The sequence below is a fragment of the Spermophilus citellus genome (genome assembly GCF_964194105.1).
Source record: "Spermophilus citellus genome assembly, chromosome: 1".
Lineage (NCBI taxonomy): Eukaryota > Metazoa > Chordata > Mammalia > Rodentia > Sciuridae > Spermophilus > Spermophilus citellus.
In genome coordinates, this window is record NC_138182.1 from 159210457 (window position 1) to 159231239 (window position 20783).

General features: G+C 43.6%; 1 protein-coding gene across 1 annotated transcript in view; it reads left to right on the top strand.

Annotated features, from left to right (window-relative positions):
- The first annotated feature begins 2335 nt into the window (after positions 1-2335).
- PCBD2 (pterin-4 alpha-carbinolamine dehydratase 2) overlaps positions 2336-20783 on the top strand; it is a 49520-nt gene continuing 31072 nt past the window's right edge. Inside the window, exons 1-2 of the mRNA XM_081289413.1 lie at positions 2336-2725; positions 6453-6584. Coding sequence (XP_081145539.1) covers positions 2642-2725; positions 6453-6584 — 216 coding nt within the window. The 5' untranslated portion in view covers positions 2336-2641. The remainder of the gene's footprint in view (positions 2726-6452; positions 6585-20783) is intronic.

Genomic DNA, 20783 nt, shown 5'->3' on the forward strand with positions numbered 1-20783 from the left:
TACCACCATGCCTTGCAAAGTAAATATTTTTATAACTCAAGGTAATTTATTAGTTCCATACTAAAGCATATTGTAATCACAGTACTAATTATTTCCAGTGTTTTAGATAGTTTAATGTGTATATCATTATACCCTAAATTCTACAGAATTTGGTTTCCTGAGTGTTACACTGAATGAGAATTGACAGCTTTACGTGTCATATTGTGAACAGCCATGTTTGGGATGTCCACTGGCAGAAGGGGACCATAGCTCAAGACAGTAGCATTATGGTGTCCATTTTACAAATAAGCAAACTGAGGTTTAAAGAGGTTAAGTAACTTCCTGAAGCTACATAGATAGTAAATTAATAAAGCTGGGATTTGAACTTCACAAGTATACTTGTAATTCCAGTTATTAAAAAAAAAAAAACCTTTAATGATTCCATCTGTGATAGTAACACTTGAGCAACTGTTACTGTGAATGCTGGGTACTATTTTAAATGCTTTACTCATATTGTTTCATTTATCCATAAAATAACCCTATGAGATGGATACTCTTAAATAGCCTCATTTCAAAGAGTAAAAGGAGGCCCCCAGAACTTGCTCTTCAGTGGTGGGACCAAGCTTCAAACGTAAGCATTCTTACTCTAGAACCTCTGAGAGATGGGACTCTCCCCAGCTCCATACCATGTCCCAGGTAACCACTGATTGCCTTTCCCTCTAGGCTTTCTCCAGTGTGTTGTAGTCATACTATTGTTAAAATTTAGCAACTGGATTTTTTTTTTTTTTTTTTTTTTTTGCTTAACAAATGACCAACATCTCACTGTTGCTAGTAGTTTTCTTAACCTTAACAGACCTTTGAATAGATTTAGCATACTTACCTGTCTTCTGCATATAGTCTCATTTTGGAATATAAAAGAATTACAAATTTTGTTGGGGGCAAATTCCCAGTGTTGTAATTATATATAAAAGATTTAAGTGTTTTCATGCCTTGTGATATATACTGGGTTGCTATTCTAGTCTGGAAGGGGAGGGAGGGCTCCCAGGATGACCAGCATATCCATGGCTTGCTTCTAACACTTAGTTAAGACCAGCTATGTGGGGTTCCCCTGGAGGGAAATAAGGAGCAAGGCTATTCCCTACAGAGGAGATGCAGAGATTTGTCAGGAAACACTGGTTTTGAGGGAAGGAAGGGGAAGTAGCAGGAGGAAAGGAAGCAGTCCAGGATAAGCCTAACATTCGCAAGCCAAACATGGTTGACCACTGCAAAAGATGTACCCAGTTAAGCCTTTGCTAAGGGGCTTAAATCCTATTAATCTGGGAGCTATGTGTGAAGGCAGAGCATTCAAAGCCCCTACCAGATGACATCACTCCCCTGACCCTTACCATCTTTGGCTGTTTGCCTGACTAGAGTTGACATGCTACATTTTCATAAAATGTTAAGGAAGGAAAGTGATGAAGGGTCACTAATTTGTTAAATCACACATAGCAGTTCATTTTTCAGTTCTCACTTTAATAATCAAATTTCAAGACTATTTTTCATGATCATAAACACCCAGTGTAAATATTGGAAATACAAACTTTAATTACACTTGTAGTCTGTCTGCCTCAGGAACCCTGCGAAAGAAGCCAGTGTCTTACATGCCTGTTGCCAGTGACATGTTCAGGCCTCCCCCATCCCGCACCCCCAGCTTGAGTCTTCCCCTGGGTTTTGCTTTTCAGATAGCCATGTCTTGTCAAGTGGGCAAAAGGGAAGAAAGCAGGCCAAGCCAGAAGCCCATGAATTTTAGGCCATTTTGAGGCAAAAGGCTTTATATTTTTTTCAAGTCCATGTGGGATATAAAACTGACGGCTCACAACGGTTAAATCGATCTTTTGTATATATCTATTCTTTTGCTGTAAACTCTCCAAACCCACTTATGTCATTCATTTGCTTATTTCGAATAAAAGTTAATGCCCAAAACACTACGTTTTAGAGGGTGAACCTGATGGTTTGTCAATTACATCTCAAAAAGAAAAATATTAATAAATACACACATAGAATACATAAAAGAAAGAATACCTCCCAATACACGAGACAGTTTTCCTGTCCTCACCTGTCTCTGGAGAGGCTCCGGTGCTGAGCCCGCGGGGAGGCTAAAGATGCAGCTCTTACTACTTTATCAAGACAGATACGGCTGACCACAGATAGATTCGAACCCACGGCTGCCTGATTTGCATGGTTTCGAGGTGAATCACTAAGGTCCGCTGTCCCCAGAACTGAACTAACTACCGAGGGGGCAGCTCCCTCGTGCCCCCTTGCCCTTGCCTTCTATCGCCGGCGTCCCCAGAAGAGCCCCGCGAGGTCGGACGGTGCGCGAGTCCCAGGCAGGCCGAGGCCCGAGGCGAGGTCGGGGCTGCGCGGCAAACCTAGCGCCCTGCTGCTCCCTGTCTCGGCCAGCCGGCACTCGGCGGGGACCACGCGGACAGAGCGCCGCGTCCGCTCGCCCGGCACCCAGCCCGGTCAGCGGTCATTGCAGCTCCTGCAGGCCTCTGGGGCGCGCCGGGGCCTGCGTGGCGGCTGGGCTCGCAACTCGGCGCTGCCTGCCACTCGGAGCCGACTCCGGGGGGAGGCGGCCGGGGCGGCGGGAAAGTAGCGCGGCGGGCAGCTCGCGGCGGACGCCATGGCGGCGGTTCTCGGGACGCTGGGGGCGACGCGGCGCTTGCTGGCGGCGCTGCGGCGCCGGAGCCCGGGTCTGGCGGCCCTGGTGAGTGCCAAGCGCTCGTGGCGGCCCGCGGCGCCGGGTGAGGGGCGGGAGGGCTCGGGCCTGCGGACTCGGACGCTGCGCCGGGGCGTAAACTGGTACCTGCCTGCGCGCGGGTCGGAGGAAGTCTGTCCCCAGCAGTGTCACTTCGCCTTTGGCTTAAAAATCCCTCCGTAGCCTACGAACTTCCTAGCCGGAAACAAAGAGGGCGAGTTGCTTTTTTTTTTTTTTTTTTTTTAAGTAAACATGAAAATTAGTTGCAAAACTGATGCTTACGGCCACTCGGTAAGCTAATGACCAGCGGCGCAGGTGGGTCCTGGACACGGTACGCTCCGGGCGAGCAGGGCCTTCCGGGGTGCTGGCAGTCGCCTGTTTCCCTCGGTAGTGAGCTGGTTTGTCTTAGCGCTGAGTTGTTGGAGGAACTATTGATAAATAAATTGCCTTTTTTTTTTTTTCCGACACATCGATTTTTCTTCTCACTTCCGACGGGGTGTTCAGTTTTCCTGCTGTGGAAATTAATACTTTGGAGTAAATTAACATGAGGGAAAATTTTAACATGCAGCACCACCTAGTGGAAAAGTTTTGCATTAAACGCACCGTTTCATTTCCTCAAGTTGCAAGTTAGAGCACGTTTCAAATTTCTTTAATAGAAGAAATTTAAAATCGCTGGATGGTGGAGGAAGATAAGAACTCTGCTTTCGTAGCCACGAAAGCGAGAACAACTTGAGTGCTTACTGTCAGCTAGACATGTCTTAAGGCGTACCTTTCTCTTGGTGTGGGTGACCACGGAAAATCATGGTGTCTGGGAAGGATTTAATTGGAGTGACTGTCACATGCCAGGCTCTTTCCTGGGTACCTTCACATTTAAGTTCTCTTTAAACCTTTCAAAAAATCTTGGCAAATAGATACTATAATATATATCCCCATTACAGACACACACTGGAATTAAGAGAGGCCAAGTTCAGCATCCCACAGTAAAAAGTAACAAAGTTAGCCCTTGAGTCAAGTTTACTCTTTCAAATCCTGTGCTTTTCTCTCCCCACACTCCTATTAAAAAATTTCTAGGCCTCCTTGGAAGGGTTCTGCTGAGGGTGTGTCCTCATGTCCTCAAGAGGGCCATAGGTGTTATGTAGATGAAATGACTCCATTTCACAGTTCTGGACATGATTCCTGGGCTGGGCAGACATCTATGATGAGCCAGAGTTACTACCGCTGATCTCAGTGGGGTTGTGGATGGCACCAGAGCGAAGCATTGCAAGAGTGCTCATTCCACCTCCGTCAAGTGACTACTGTGCAACAAAGGCATATTTAGTTTTCTTCACCAACTGTGCAGTGTGGACACAGATTCTGATTCTTTTCTGAAATTCTGAGTTGACTTAAAATAGTTATCTTCAATAGAAATTTTAGATTAATTTCTGTGGTAGACCTTAGTGTGAAAATTTTCAGAACTCGCTGTAAGACTAATGGATAGCTCTTTTGGCTGTTAATAGTAAATGCTTTTTCAGCAACAGACCTTCAAATGTTTTTGTTGAAGAGGTATTCTAGTTTTTCCCTTTTGTTAGTTGTGGGGAAGTGTAGCAAGGAAGAAAAACTAGAAAGTTTGTTCATTACCTCCTTTTTTCCTCTTTTCAGGGATGTTTTACTACTGAGCTATATCTGCCCCCCCCCCCCTTTTAGGTATTTTAGATACTTGTTGTTCCATATTCATGCATGCACACAGTGTAGTTGGAAACAATACCTTTATTTATTTATTTTTATGTGGTGCTGAGGACTGAACTCAGTGCCTCATATGTGCTAGGCAAGCGCTCTACCCCTGAGCCACAACCACAGCCTCCCCCCATCATTGTTATTTTTTATTTTGAGACAGTCTCACTAAGTTATTCAGGGCTTCCCTTAATTGCTGAGGCTGGCCTCGAATTTTTGATACTCCTGCCTCAGCCTCCCAAGTCGCAGGGATTATGGGTATGCATCACCATACCTGGCAAAACAGTATTAACTATATTAATATCAGTGATAAAAGATTTTAGGATTTTAGAAGTGGGCATGAGTTGCAGCTTCATGGCAGAGAATCTGGAGAATCCCCAGTTGTCCTTTGATGAACAAGTGTTCAACATTAGTTCAGACTTTCTGAGTGCCAGTCTCTCACCTGAACCTACAGTAGCTCTGCAAGTAGGTGAGGCATAAGATATTGGTTGGCACTTATACTGGAGTGAGAACCTAACCTTCTCTCTGGCCATGATTTTTTTTTTTTTTTTTTGGTACTAGGGATTGAATCTAGGGACACTTAACTACTGAGCCACATCCCCAGACCTTTTTGTATTTTATTTAGAGACAGGGTCTCACCAAGTTGCTTAGAGCCTCGCTAAATTGCTGAGAGTGCCTCAACCTCCTGAGTGGCTGGGATTATGTGCATGTGCCACTGTGCCTGGTGAGGTTTAGAGGGTTTTTAAAAAAAAAAATTTTTTGTGTTATAGATGGACAGAATGCCCTTTTTTATTTGTTTATTTTTATATGGTGCTGAGGATCGAACCCAGTGCCTCACACATGCTAGGCAAGTGCTCTGCCACTGAGCTACAGCCCCAGCCTGAAGGTTAGAGTTTTTAAAGTTAAAAAGCAAATGTCATAGGAAATGTGGGCACATTTACCAAAGAACCTGGATTTGTGAATGTTATCACCAGGGGGAGAAGGTGCAAGGTGGGTTGTACACCCCTGTGCTTTGGACTGGATAGTACTCTGGACAAACTCTGGAGGGAGTTTTTCTTTTTCTTTTTTTTTACCATGTCTTTTTATTTTTTATTTTTATTTTTAGCTTTAGTTTTAGGTGGACACAATATCTTTATTTTACATTTATGTGGTGTTGAGGATAGAACCCAGTGCCTTGTGCACGCTAGGTGACCACTCTGCCACTGAGCCACAATCCCAGTCCCTTTACCAAGTTTTCTTAAATTGGTGCATTAGAGTTGAACATACTTACGGGATTTGTTGTTCCATATTCATGCATGCACACAGTACAGTATAATAGTATGATTTGGCCAGTATCATTCCTGGAAGATTTTTGTACTGGTGCTCTGAGAAAAGGATTTCGTAAATGTACTCTATTAAGACAAGGTCTTTTTTATTTATAGTAGAGGGTCTGTGGACCCCAGAAGTTATTATATCAAATTCTATGTAAATGTACATTGGTTTTTCCTCTGAGGATTGGTTTTTGTCATAGATGAAAGGGATTATTAATCAAAAATAGTTACAACCCATAAGACTAGTTGGTGAAGGCTACCAGGTGACAGGGGACCCCCTTGAATCAGAGCACTAAGATAGGAGTTCAGAGCTTTGAGTTCTACCTGGTCCTGCCAATGGATCTGCAGAATTTCCTTCAGTGGGTGTTCTTACCTCAGTTTCCTAACTCTTGAAATTCTGAAACGGTCTCTGGAGGCCAGTGGCAGTGGTCAGTCTCAGGGGCATCTATAAGAAACCAGAGTTGCCAAAATGTGAAGGTTGAGGCAGGAGTAAGGGGCAGGAGAGCCATACTATGGAGGCAGCTTATTTTGTATAGAGCTGGCCTTGCTTTTGTCTTTTTTTTTTTTTTTTTTGAGAACAAAGAAGTGAAAGCTGGTTAGAATTTGTTGCCCTTGAGACTTTTCTGCATCTGTTCTTAAGGTAGAGAGCTATGAGTTTATTTAAAGAATTTAATAAACCTCTACATTTTCAGATATGAAATGTGTTCTCTTTGTAGTCTTCAGATGCCCAGTTGTTGGCAGCAGAGGAGAGGAACCAAGTTATGCTTGACCTCAAAGCAGCAGGATGGTCGGAATTAAGTGAGCGGGATGCCATCTACAAGGAGTTTTCCTTCAAAAATTTTAATCAGGTAATTATAAATTCTGGTTAGCGTCACCGTAGGCTGTAACTCTTTTGCTTACTACTAATTGTCTGGTCCCATGTGGACCCAGGATGCACATCCTCTCTTAAGAGCTGAGGAATATGGCTCTGTAGGTAAGTGTTCCTGGGTTCAATCCCTGGTTATCTGCCCTCAAAAAAAAAAAAAATAAATAAAAATAAAAAAACAAAAAAACAAAAAAACAAAAGAAAAAGAAAAAAAAAAAAGAATTCAGTGTTAGAGGGCATCCTTGCTGATATTTGTTGCTGTCCAACCAGGTAAAAATTACCTCTTCTGGGGGAAGAGGTAATTTCTATTATTTGGAAAATCAAATTCTGAAACCACTGTTGATGTGATTTGGTGTTGGATACTATATTTAGTTTTGAAATTTTTAATAACCTTAAAAGAGGGTGTGAAATTTTTATATTTATCAGAAGGGGGCATGAATAAGACCAATTGAGAAACATACACCTGGGCTGGGGATGTGGCTCAAGTGGTAATGCGCTCCCCTGGCATGCGCGGGGTGCTGGGTTCGATCCTCAGCATCACATAAAAATAAAATAAAGATGTTGTGTCCACCAAAAACTGAAAAATAAATATAAAAAATTCTCTCTCTCTCTCTCTTAAAAAAAAAAAAAAGAAAAGAGAAACATACACCTGTTGGACTGATTACCTTTCCTTTTCCTGGGCAGTTTTTGTTCTTCCTGTAGTTGTGTTTCTGCCTCTAAGTCATCTCCTAAGCTGTACCCTCTTCCCTAATTGGCCCATTTTCCTCAAGCCCAGTAGCCAATCCTTGAAGCTTTTCTTAAAACCTGACCTCCCTCTTGGAGACTCAACAAGGTAACTGTTCCATTTAGGCCCCACCCTGTTTAGAGAGTCATCTCCCATGACTTACCCTTCAATTATTACTCTGCTGCATTTATATAAGGTAAATGCTTTTGACTATTTTGTGTTTGTTCAGTTAGTTTGGTAATCCTTTGGACAGATTTATTGTTTTTATTTATATTAGGTGTCAGCAACTAAAAGTCAGAGACCGTGTTTGTTTAAATAACTCTCTATTGTACCTAGCACAGTTCTTGGTACAAACAGGCATTTGATAAATGCAGACATTGATTATAGTGTTTGCTAGTTTCTAGAAGGGTGTGTGAGGACCAGATTTCCACCAAAGAAACCCTCGGCATGTTTTCCTAGTAAATGCCGTTGGCTCCACCGAGCTGCCTGCCCTATTCTGTTCTCCATCCATCTGGCTGCCAGCCATCTGCTCTGAGTCCTCAACTCCTGAGGAAACCTGGACCAAGCAGGCTCCCTGTCCCTGCTGCCCCACGTGCTCGACAGCTCTTGTCAGGGGCTTAGCACTCTGTGGCTGGTGGCAAGGAATCCCATTGGTACAGTAAGCTTGTGTATAAGCTCTAGGTAGCATTTTCCAAGCTTATTAAAATTCTTACATGTGTACAGCTTGACTTCTTTAAGCCCGGGCTAATTTATTGGGCTTGAACATGTGGCTTAAAGTACTTGAGTGGTGTTGCCTCAGGCCCTGCCCATGAGTCAGTCCTCCAGCACCACTCCAACCTTGCACTCTGGATCACTTTCAGAAATGGGGGAAGGGAAGCTTGCAGGGCATCCCTGATTAACTAATATTATTCACTGGGACATTTCATTAATTAGGCCCCCCCACCTTCACTCAGCTTTTAGGAAACAGAAGCCCGTGGATACTAAGAAAATCAGCTGGTGTCAGAGAATGTATTCAGAGAACCAGCACTGACATTATATCCCAGGGTCAATTTTCCAGCAGTCTCCTGTGACTTTTCCTGTAATGGCACTGATGTCATGACAACTGTCACTGCAGTCCAGCCAAAGACAACCAAGATCACACGTCTAGTTGAACAAGTTGGCTTTATTGCTCATTGCAGCAAAGGAGAGCACACCCTATAGGGAACCATGGGCATCTCAGGAAGACAGTGTGTTGCAAAGACTTGTGACGGGATTTGGGCTTGTGCTAAGTGTTTTTGGAGAGTGCTGAAGGAATCAGGACTTTGCTCTGAATTGGATGTTGCCTGGAAAGAGACAATTCTGTGATTCAGTATTTTAATGAACCTTACCTAAGGGACAACAGACTAAGGTTGGGCCAAAGCTGAAACTGGAAAAGAAGCAGTAGTTCCTCATTAGCCGGGAAAGTGGGGGTGTTTCATGTTTTGTGGCTTGGATAGCATTCCTGTTTTGTCTGTGTTCAGATGTCATTACAGAATGGTCTATTTATTTTTTTATTTTTTATTTTTTTTAGTTGTAGATGGACACAATACCTTTATTTTGTTTATTTTTATGTGGTGCCAGGGATTGAACCCAGTGCCTCACACATGCTAGCATGCACTCTACTACTGAGTCACAACCCGGCCCCCAGAATGGTCTATTTTTGATCCATCATGGTTGCAGAGTGGCTCTGTCTGCTGTTGATGTTGTGTTCAACAGGAGAGCACCAGGGCCCCTTCATATTCTCAGGCCAGCTCCCCACACCAGGAGCTGCTTGGCTCCTGCTTACAACCCATGAGTAGGGTAGTGACTCCCTGGCACTGACAGATCCTCATTCATCTTTTGGAAAAGCCACTGTCTTTTGTTTTTTCTTTTTCTTTTTTAAAGAGGGGGGGGGGAGGGAGGGAGGGGAAGAGAGGGAGAGAGAGAATTTTAAAAAATATTTATTTTTCAGTTTTCGGTGGACATAACATCTTTATTTTATTTGTATGTGGTGCTGAGGATCGAACCCAGCATCCTGCGCATACCAGGCGAGCGTGCTACTGCTTGAGCCACATCCCCAGCCTGCCACTATCTTTTTTTTTTCTAGCAACAACATAATGTTAAAATAGAATGGTATAAATTAAAAAAAAGATTTCTCATTATAACTACTTTTATTTTTCCCATTTTCTTCTAGTCATTCTCTGTAGGTATAATTTACTCACAATGTAACAGTAGTATGTGCAGGTAAATTTTTTAAAAAATTAATTAATTTACCAAATATTTGTTAAGCATCTTTTTCTCTGTGCTGGGCATTCTTCTAAGCTCATGTGGCTTATATTTCAGTGGGGAAGATAGATAATAAGTAGATAATGCAGTATCACCTCATAAGTGGCATGAAGAAGAATTATGTGGGAGATTGGAATAGAAGGTGAAGGGGGAGACCCTTTTTGAGATAGAATAGTCTGAAGTGGTCTCTCTGGGTGGAGATGTGTGATGCCTGAGTAGAGCTGTGGGTGTCGCTCAGTGGTAGAGTACTTGCCTAGAATGTGCAAGGCCCTGGGCACCACCACCAAAAAAGAAAAAAAAATCTTGCTGATAGACTGGAAATGTTTCAAGGATAACCTCAGGGTGTGGGTTCAAGCTGTAGGGTGAAGGATGGTGGCATTAGTGCCACTTACTGAGCTGTGAAGACAGGGCATGGGGGAGGGGAGTAGGGAATGAACCTTGCTTGGGGCACTTCAGGTTTGAGAGGAGGTCATCCAAGTGGAGAAATCAGGTTAGCAGGTGGATATATGGCATCAGGGGTCAGGCTGGAGAGACCAGTGTGAGCATTTCCAGAGGGGTAACTGTGAGAACACAGGACTGGATGGGCAGTGCAGGCCTGGGGGTGGTGTGTGCATTGTCATAGGAAAGCAGGAAGAGTGACGGGTGCCGAGGGAGGTAGATGGGTAGTCAGTGAATGCAGAAGGGAGGCGTGTTGGAGGTCTGGGGAGAGAGTGGGAGAAATGGTCATCTTGGAGACTAAGGTGGTGAATTCTCTGGGGAGGTGTAGCCAGTTCTTAGTGTCTCTTCAGAGTTTGGTCACATATTTAAAGTGAAGATTTTGTTTGTTTTTCTAGGCACATTTAGCTGCGTAGACACAGGCTTGGAGTAGGTGTGGAGTTGGGCTGAAGGAAAACTGAACATTTGTCAAATAGGAAACAGGAGCAAAGTAAGGGAGGTTGGGGAGGGTGTGTGCAAGGGAGGGATTAAAACATTGGTCCTTGGAGTTCAGGCTGGTGAGGAAGTGCAACTGTGACAGGGAGCTGGCTGGTGAGGAGCTGGGAGTGTCATTTGATATAATCTTTTTGGAGGGTAAGTGGGCAATGGCTGCCAACCTTTTTTGTTTGTTCATTTTTGTTTTTAGTGGTGCTGGGGATCAGACTCAGGGCCTCACACCTGCTAGGCAAGGATTCTACCACTGAGCCACACTACCAGCCCCCATGCCTGTCAACTTTTAAAATCTACGCGCCTATGGTCCTAACCTAGGAATATGTCTTCTAGGTACAGTCCCTGTGTGTATGCAAATTGGGTAGGTGAGGGTGACCATTGAAACCCTGGGCCTATTTCTGTGTGTGTGTGAGAGCAGGCATTTGTGTGTTCACATGTGCACTGTGGTAAGGCTGCATCTCCCTGGCTACAGCCCTGCCCTCAGCAGGAGTTGGGGAGGCCTGCTGTGTTCCATGTGCCCCTAACGATAGTACCCCATCTTTGGAACATATGGATAAAATATATTCTTTTGCACAGTAGGTTATGAAAATTTTCAGTTCTTTGCAGTCTTCATTTTGCTTTCACTAAAATCTTTAGGAGTAGGGGCTGGGGCTGTAGCTCAGTGGCAGAGCATGTTTGAGCCACTGGGTTCAATCGTTAGTACCACATTAACAAAATAAATAAATAAAATAAAGGCACGCTGCCCATCGAAAACTACAAAAATTAAAAAAAAATTTCAGGAGTTAAGATTACACTTGGTTGGACATTATAATTTTTAAATGATTTGCTTATGTAGTATTTGTAAATTGGTATCACAAGTTTGCATCTGTCTTTATTTCTTTTATTACTTTAGAAAATGAACTGTACATTTTAGGAACATTTTCAGGGGCCCTGGATGGAAACCTATTTCTCAGAGCTTTGGCCTTTTTCACATTTTATTATAGTGATAGAGCCAGAAAAATATATTTGACCTTCTTTTTTCTCAGAGGTTTTACCAAGATAATGGTTGATTTCACATAACCCAAGTTTATTTGGTAGCTCAAATGGGGACAAATCTGAGATGATAAATGTGAAAATCCCTAAGGGATTCTCTCAGCATAGGTAGATGAAGTAGCCATGGGTGTGGATTGCTGTTGACCTCTGCAGTGTGCACAGGGTCTGCAGTGCTTCGTGGGTTGATGGGCAGTGTGATGGTGACAGATGGTGACACTTTGAGAGTAGACAACATGGCAGTGTTGGGACTTGAGGCAGAGAATTTCCATACTCGAGTGCTTGGTCTCAGACAGGGTGGGGTTGGCATTTGTAAAGGAGCTTGACTTTCCTTTTCTATTCGTGTAGACATAAGGAGGGAGAGGTCTGTAACTGACATAAAAACTTATTCTTGGGTGTTTGGCAACTGCAGGGTGTCTGCACTGAAAGAACAAAATGTTAGAAATGTGGGTGTGAGTGTCCCATAAAGATAAATTTTGTTGTGTATTGTCATGTACAGGGATAAACGGGAAGCTTACAAAATCAGGACGGTTTCAGCTTTACAAGTAGATGCAGAAGGTGAGTCTCTGGAACTCAGGAAACAGCAACTCCAGATACCAGCAGGTGGAGCCCTCCAGGGCAGGAGCCTAGCCTGGCCAGCTGCCATTCGCACCCCCTGGGCAAGCTGTCTCATTTCCACACTACTGGGTACTTGGGACCACCCTTGTTGGGCAGGGAAACTAGCTCAGTATCAGGAGTAGGTAAGCAGCCATGACTGGGCACTGGATTTGGTTTGGTACCTTTTGGGAAGGACTCTGGGTGGAGGCTACAAGGAGTTTCCTGCTGGTAATGGAGAGGGCCCATGCTCTGTGAGGAGGGGCTCCAGTTCCCTGTACTCCTGGAACCTTGTCTTTCCTTCCCGAGGGGCTGCTGGGTGTCTGACATTGACTCCTATGAACTGGCTAGTACTCTGCCGGCTTTCGCCTCCTAGTTCAGTTTAACAGCTTGTCCAAGTGTAGTACCTTTTGCAAGGCAAGGCCCAGGCTTTATTTGTTCTCCAGCTTGTTCATCACATTCACATTTGTAACTGCTGCCATTGAAAGACTTCTGGAGTGGTGTGGGAGTGAGGAGGAGCCTCCTGAATGTCTTGTTAGCATGGCTGTGGCTGCGTGGTAGTGGTCTGTGCACCTTGCAGTGGTAGCACCACACGTGGCTTTGGGGTTTGTAAAATGTTTCTCTTCCTGTGCCCAGAGAGACTCTTGCATTAGAGCAGTTGAAAGTTACTGTTGCTGACTTCATAAAAATGTTTTATTGAGGGACTTGATAATAGGCTTATGGTTAACATTTTGAAATGTTTAGTGAAGTCAGATACCAGAAGAAAGACAGATGATACCAGAAGAAAGACAACCGTTAATGAGTCTTAACAACCCTCCACAGGCTTTTGGAGGAGGTCTCAGCCAACTCTCATTGTGAATGAATTAGTTTGGGTTTTATTATTGTTTGTTGTGCACATCACAGTTATGAGTCAGCAGTGCACCTGAGCAGTCTTGGAAGAGGTATTTTGCCTGTGGAGGGTAGGGAAGCAATTCCGGAGAAGAGGTGCCCAAGACTTGGGCATGGTGTACATTAGAAAGTGCCATTTGCTTAAGGCATGGGCTGATGTTTATGTGTCTGGGAGCAGGTAAAGTGAAAACTCATGTGGCTATTACATACAGTAGCCTACATTTAATATGTGCTTACTGATGGGCTTTGTAACCATAGCAGACAGGAAACCTGAGAAAGTGTCCATGGTTTTCCTTGGAATGGAGAGTAGAGATGAGTGTGTTTTAACACACATTACCTAGACTTAGAAAAGATAACCAAAATATCTGTGTGGTATGCATCTTGGCATTCACTCTGGAGTTCTTCCTGAAGTCCTGGGGAGCCCTAGGTGGGACTGTGTTGATGATATCACATGGTGGCCGAAACATCAGTGTCGGTGTCCACCCAGGCGGGGAAACTAGAGCCTAGAAGTTTTGCTTCTGCTGGATGTGCCATACAATTGGCTTAAACCTGATGTGTATTTGTAAAAGCATATGCAGTGATAGACAGGAGAAATGTAAAACAAGTGTCAACAATGCAAATATGATGCCACACTGCAGTGCGAAAACACTGTGGTCATTACACCACCCTTTAATAAAAACGGACTTTTAACTGCATCGGTCTTTCTTAGTCGTGTAGTAAATCTTCTGTTTACAGAACTTAGCCTGAGTATTTTGTAAAAGTCAAACAGCCAAGACATATAATTTCCTCAACAGTCTTTGTCTTGCCCTTTTACAGATGGCGTAAAATCAGGTGTGTAAAAAATAAAAAAGCAGTTTGAGCTGACGTGAAAGGTATTTCAGATTTATGCTTTGCAGATGATATTGGTATGATTAATGCATTCATTGCTTTTTTATTGCTTTTCACAGATAATGTACATAATGCATGGAAAGTGTTGTGATTTTAAATCTTTGCCAGGTTTAGACTGTGAATATCAACAGATGTTATCATATAAGTACCATAATTATTATAAAATAAAAAATTTGTCATGAAATGCATTGACATAAATTTCATTTATGTAAATTGCTTTCATTAGTATAAAACCTTAGCGTAGCTGTTAGGGTTTGTGAAGCACTTTAGATGAGATTAACTTGGTATAAAATGGTCACAAATGGGTTGCTTTAAATTTAACTGACAAGAAAATAACGCTCAAGAGTTAGGAAATTACTGAGGCATTTGTTTCCAGCCCACATTGCTGGTACCGCTTAAATAGGATGAATATGAATTAATAACAACGGACTGCCAGTTCAATAATTGCAGAAAATAATTGGAAGGAGACCTTAAATAATAAAAGTATTGCGGTCTTGCTCTTTTTCATTCTGTTTCTGTTTTTCTTTGGTGTGCCTGCTCGCTGCTTCAGTATAGCCATCACCAATGGCATTTAGGTTTGCACTGTAAGTTTTGGTGCATTCAAACTGTTCAAAGAAATATGCATTCAAATGCTTCAGAATATGGATGTTGGGTGCTTACGCGGAGGCTGTATTAGCTACTCAGGGTTCTTGGTTGCACTCACATTCTGGTGGCTGGATAGTAGCCAGTTGCTGACTGTTCTCAGGAGGGATTTGGTCCAACAGTGTGGACAGGTGGGTGAGGTCCTTTTCCCCTGGCTCTGAGCTTTCTGTGTTCTGCTCTTTTTTTTGTGTGTGTCCTTTTAAATAAAACAGCATAACAGCCTCTCCTCTGTGTGGCAGTTAATTCACCATCATATTATATTGCCCTTGTGATCTAGGCACACTCATGGGCATTCTAACTCATTCACAGAATTTTACAGGACAGCACTGAACCAGACCGAGACCATAGGATTGCTTGTGGTCACATTGGCTCATGTCGCAGTTAGCAGGTGCCAGACTCACATATTGGTTCTGGTAACAACACTTTTATCTTACTGTGATATAGAAAGCTTTTTTTTTTTTTTTTTTGTTGTTGTTTTTATTTTTTAGGAGATATGTTGTTTTCCAAGGATTTCCTGTTGGATTACTTTCCTTCCTTAAATGAGTTTCACCTTACTTCCCTGAGAATGGGGATACTCACCAGCTGACACAAACAAAGCTGTGCTTGTTTGGGAGTAACCTAGGTATCACTGTTGAGCAATCAGAGGTCATTTAATTGTATCATTAAAATCAGTCCTATGAAAACAGCAATGCATCTAACGAATCTGTCTGCCAGTGTGCTCTTAGCCAGCAGGCCAGGATTGTGGTCTTTTGCCATACCATCCATCAAACCAGCTTCAAATGCTCTGCCCTTGCCATTGCAGCCCTGGCTGTGGACACATACCAGGTGCCTGGAGCCGCCCCAGCTGGGCAGGCGGGGAACCGCATGGTCTGGCTTTGTCCGGCTTAGTGAGCACTGCAAGGCACTTGAATTGGCAGCTGCCAAGAGACCAGCACCGTCCAGCCCAAGGTGTGGAAGGAAGAAGATGCAAGAGAACTATGTGGTTCTGTCTCTGCCTACAAGAGCTCCCAGTTTTGCTGGGGAGGTGGTGCATCTAAATTTTACAAGGCAGTTTAGTTTTTCAAGTTGCTCTATTAATCAGCACTAAAATGTGAAGTATGGGTAAGCTGAAGGAGATGTACTACAGGGTCACTGTCTGGAGAAGGGGAGTTTTTAGTTGGTCCTTGGAGATCTGATAAGTTCTGTGAGGGAGTGTGTTGGGGACAGGAGGGCCCTCTGTTGGTTCTGTGAGCTGGGTCCCTCACAGGGCAGTCTCCTCCACCTTCAGCATTGCCTCAGGCTTGGGGTGTCTGAAAGCTAACACTGGCCTTTCTTTACTTGGGCAAGGCCATCATCCTTTCAAGCACTCAGACCTGAAGCTGAATTATCTCGGAGACCAGTCACCAAGAATTGCTCCATTGTTCTTCAGTGTCTTCCTAGGACTCTGCTCTGGTCTGGGTGCCCCTGCCTTCCCCTTAGAGTTCTGTCAGGAGCTTTCTCACGGTCTGTCACCTTTAGATGCTCCCTGCTCCCTGCTCCCACTGGCCTGCATACCACTCTCTTGTGACTCGGTCTCTGCTCAGAAATCCCAACACATTTCTGTTGTGTTTTACGGAATATATTTCATCTTCTCAGAAGCTTTCAAAGTTGCCTGCAGTCCTGCCCTAACCCTGTCTCTTGTTACTCCTGCAGGAAGTCTCTCTCTCTTTTTAAAATTTTTTTAGTTGTTGATAGGCCTTTATTTTATTTATTTATTTTCTTTTTTTAAAAAATATTTTTTAATTGTCAATGGATCTTTTTTATTTTATTTATTTATTTATATATGGTGCTGGGGATCGAACTCAGGTCAGGGCCTCACACATGCCAGGCAAGTGCTCCACCCCTGAGCCACAACTCCAGTCCCTATTTGCTTATTTTCATGTGGTGCTGAAGATCGAGCCCAGTGCCTCACACAAGCTAGGCAAGCACTCTACCATCGAGCCACAACCCCAGCCCTGCAAGAAGTCTCTTTATTTACAGGTTAGAACTATAAGATACCTGAGAGGTCACCCAGAGGTCACTGACTGAAGAAGTGAGGGGCCGAAGGCAGGAGAGTACCTTGATCGAGGCCATGGAAAATTAGTGGCCATGCTGGAACTGGGCCAAGACCCCTGGCATCTCAGTTCCATTCTTGTCTACTTTTATTCAAGCTGTTCTTCTCCCTGCCACCCCAGATCCTAGCCCATCCTGCCCCTGTCTGTCCACATTCCACCCACTTCTGTTTTTATCTATTCCCTGCTAATACACAATGACTGGGCACTCATTTTAGATGAGGCACTGTGCTGGATGCTGGGGTGCAGCAGTTTACAAGGCAGATACTGTCCCCATCTCCACGGAGCTTACAGCCTAGTGGGGGAGAGAGCATAAACAAAGAAAAAAGGAAAGTATAATCACAAGTTACGGTGAGTGCCATGAAGGAAAATCCTAATAGCTAATGCTTAATGAACACTTAAGGACTTTACATGCATTTATTCATTTAATCCTCACAAAACTTTGTGAAGTAGATGTTTCCCTCACTTTACAGATGAGAAAACTGATGTTTAGTCTAAGGGACTTGGCCACCATTTCACAGCTGGTAAGCATGGAGCCAGGATTGGACTCCAGCTGATGCGTACCCTGGATGACCACAAGCACAGATGACCACCACCACAAGAGCAAGGGGCACTGTGAGAGAGAGTAGTGGGGAGGCCTAATATTATTGAGGAGATATTGGAGAGACCAGTTCTGTTTGAAGAGAGCAGTCCGGGAAGGGATCAGCAAGGAAGTGATGAGCTGAGGCATTTTTTAGAAAAGACCAATCAGAGGATGTAGAAGATGGAGTGGAAGAGGCCAAAGTCAAACTGGGAGAATGCTGAGGAGGCCGTTGCATTCTTCCAGATGAGATATCACTGCTGGGGTGGACTGGGGCAGGGACAGGAGAAGCACAGAAGTACGAGGGCTGGGACTATATTTAGGAGTTCACGTGAGAAGAAACCAGAGGTAGCAGCACACTTAACTCTTATGGAAAATGCAAATACAAAGAGAATACTCAAGTTTCTCCTGAGTAGGGAGGAGAGATTGGTGGGTGGTAGGGAAGAAGAGCAGAGGGTCCTGAGAATGGCTCTCAGATTTCAGGTCTGAAGGAGCTGGGTAACTGGAGATGCTAGTTACTGAGTGGAAATGTGGGAGAGGATAGGACTGGGGTGCAGGGATTTCTGTGTGGGACATTGTTAAGTGTGAGTTGCTGTGAGACATCCAAATGTCAACTTCAAGGAGGTAGTTTGATGTCTGAATCAGGAACTCAGAGGTGAGGTCTGGGTCACAGATAATGGGAGGGTCATAGGTATGTATGGAAAAAGGCTGAGATAATAGATGACGTCACTCAGGAAGAAATTATAGCATGAGAAGCAGGCTCAGGACTCGGGCTGTTTAGAGACTGAAGAGAAGAGGAGGGGCTAGCAAAAAACTCAGACCTGTTAGAGGAATAAGAAAATGAGGTAAGTTTTGTACAAAAGAATCCAAAAGAAGGTGGCATTTTAAAAGAAGGGAAGGGTCAGTTCTGCTGAGATGCCAGGCAAGGTGAGTACCAAGGGATGACCATTAGGTCAAACCGCATGGAGGTCTTCGGTGCCCATGGCGAGGATGGTTTTGGTGGGGCAGGTGCAGGCCATCCTGGAGGGGAAGAGGAGCTCTTTGGCTTACACAGATCCTCCCATGCCTCAGATGCTGGTTTGTTGTCTTCTTTCCTTTTAGGACTCAGTCTTTAGGTTGCTTTTTGTGTGAAGTTCTTTCATCCACGTTTTGATATTAAACTTGTGAATCTTAGAGTTGAATTGATCCTATGACTATCAGAGCTGGAAAGAAGAAGGTGACCAGAAGACCCAGGGATGCAGTGAGTTGCCAGGGTGACAGTGAATCAATGGCAGAATTTGGTTGAGAGTTAGTGCACTTTATATCATGCAGCAGGGCAACACAGCTACTCACCTGAGTCTCTCCCGCTCAGGTATAAGCACCTCAATGGCAGAGACTTGGATTGGTTGTGCTTGTGTACCTCTCCCATAGTATGCAGCTCAGCATTACCTATGTGCATTTGAATACATGGGGTCCCTTGATTTGGTTCACTGTGGGTCAGTATACTTAGACTCGAAGGAATAAAGCATTTTTCTTCTTTTTGCTTCCTACGGGTTATTACCTAAAACCTGTTCTCACTAGGGACATTTCCTCACCTCCCATCTCCTTACTCCTAGTCACAGATGGTTCCTGAGTTGGCCGCTAAGTGATTGACAGGGATGAGAGGGTGGTCTCTATGCCACTGGGCACTTCCCAGAAGAATGGCTTTTCAAAGTTCTGTGTCTAACTTTGAAGCAGTAGAAAAGGACTCGGGCCACTCCCGGCACCTCTAGTCAGTTGCCTCTAAGAAAAAGCACTCACACTTGCATTCACTCAGTATTTTCACACCACAGCCTCAGCCACCCACAGCCACAGCCACAGTCTGTAGTGAATGTTGGTGTCTTGGGGCTCAGGGCAGGTCCTTCCAAGACTCCACGAAGGACCCACACTGGGAGGCTGCCACAGGCCTGTCTACCTCATATCTGTTAGGCACTCATTTCTGTTTCCTGACAGTTCTTTTAGTCTCATATTCTTTATTTTCTTTTCTGTGACTACTGGTGAAGCACTCTTGGCTGATTTTTCTTTCTTTCTTTTTTTTTCCTTCATCATAACTTGATGGGGTTCTGTATAGAAAAGTTAAAAATATATTGAACCTATTTGGGGAGAATTATTTATAGAAATTTTAATGTAAAAATGTTGCTTTAGATTATTCTATATATGTGACTCATTTTGTTTGTTTTGAAATGGGGTCTCTCTCTGTTGCCTAGGCTGGTCTTGAACTCCTGGGCTCAAGTGAGCTTCCTGCCTCAGTCTCCCAAGTAGTTGACTGCAGGTGTGCGACACCATGCCCAGCTACCAGGTGACAATGAACGTTGCATTATTTACCTGAAATATAGCCAGATCACTTTTCTTTATGACAGTCTGGAGAATCACAAAGTACTTTATGGACTAGTGAGTGAGTGAGGTCTACGGGGTTTCAGTAGCTTGCTGTTAGCTGCCCTGTGCAATAATATCCCAGCAGCCTTCTCTGGATGGGTGTTGGTATCCTCATTCTGCGAACAGTAGAAAAGTCAGAGAAGTTAAGGAATGAGCTCAGACTTACCAAGGAAGCAGGCAGTGGCGACATATTTTCAAGCCTTCCTATGCTAAGGTGATGGCTTTTCTTAACACAAATCTATCTTTTGAAGAATTGTAGAATAACTCAGAATGTAGATTTTAGTTTTGTTGGTGAACGTCTTAGACCTCTGAATGAACAGCTCTGCTATTCCAAATTGAATGTTTTTCTACACATGGGAGGCTGTGCGTTCTTGGCATATTTTGAACAAAAAGGTAGCCAGCTACTGATAGGAATTTGACCTGAAACTTACTACATGGTTCCCTGTGCTGGGCCTGGAAAACATTAGTTTATAATACTCAATTGACCAGTTATCAGTCTTAAATCTATTACAGTTTGGAGGTCAGCTTCTATTGGGAGGGGAAAGTCACTTCCAGAAAAGAAGGTCTGCAAAAGGCAACTGGAAACTTCACCTGGAATAATGGAACTCTGCACACAGAGACCCACATGTTGTGCATTGAGGGATCCATCTTTCTAAGCCACTGACTATACAGCCGTGGATACAGATGTGTACAAGAGAGGGCCATTGCAATTCAGTCTCACAGCATGATTCTCTAGTGTACATTTGAAGATATGTTCCTTACATCTTCTATTTGTTTAAAACTGCAAGCCATAAACAAGAGTCTTTAATTTTTGTGGGTTACTCATTCCCCATGGAGATCAGCCAGGCTTCTCTCTCTTACAGGAAGGATACCACCATGCTACATTTGTGTGGTACCTTCAGCTGGCTAATAAATGTTTTTTTTTTCCTGGTTACATAATATGTCTTATAATTTAGAAAACACAGAAAGATACACTTAAAAATAATGTGATTGTGTGTGTGAATATACATTGGGGTTATATTGTAGATAATTTTTAGTCAGTTTCTTTTTTCACTTCATGTATAGTAAACATTTCTCTGAATTAGTTAAATATTTTGCCTCATGATTTTTAGTGGTGGGAGGTACATTGTATCACATTGGACAGAAAGGTCATGTGTCATTTCAGCC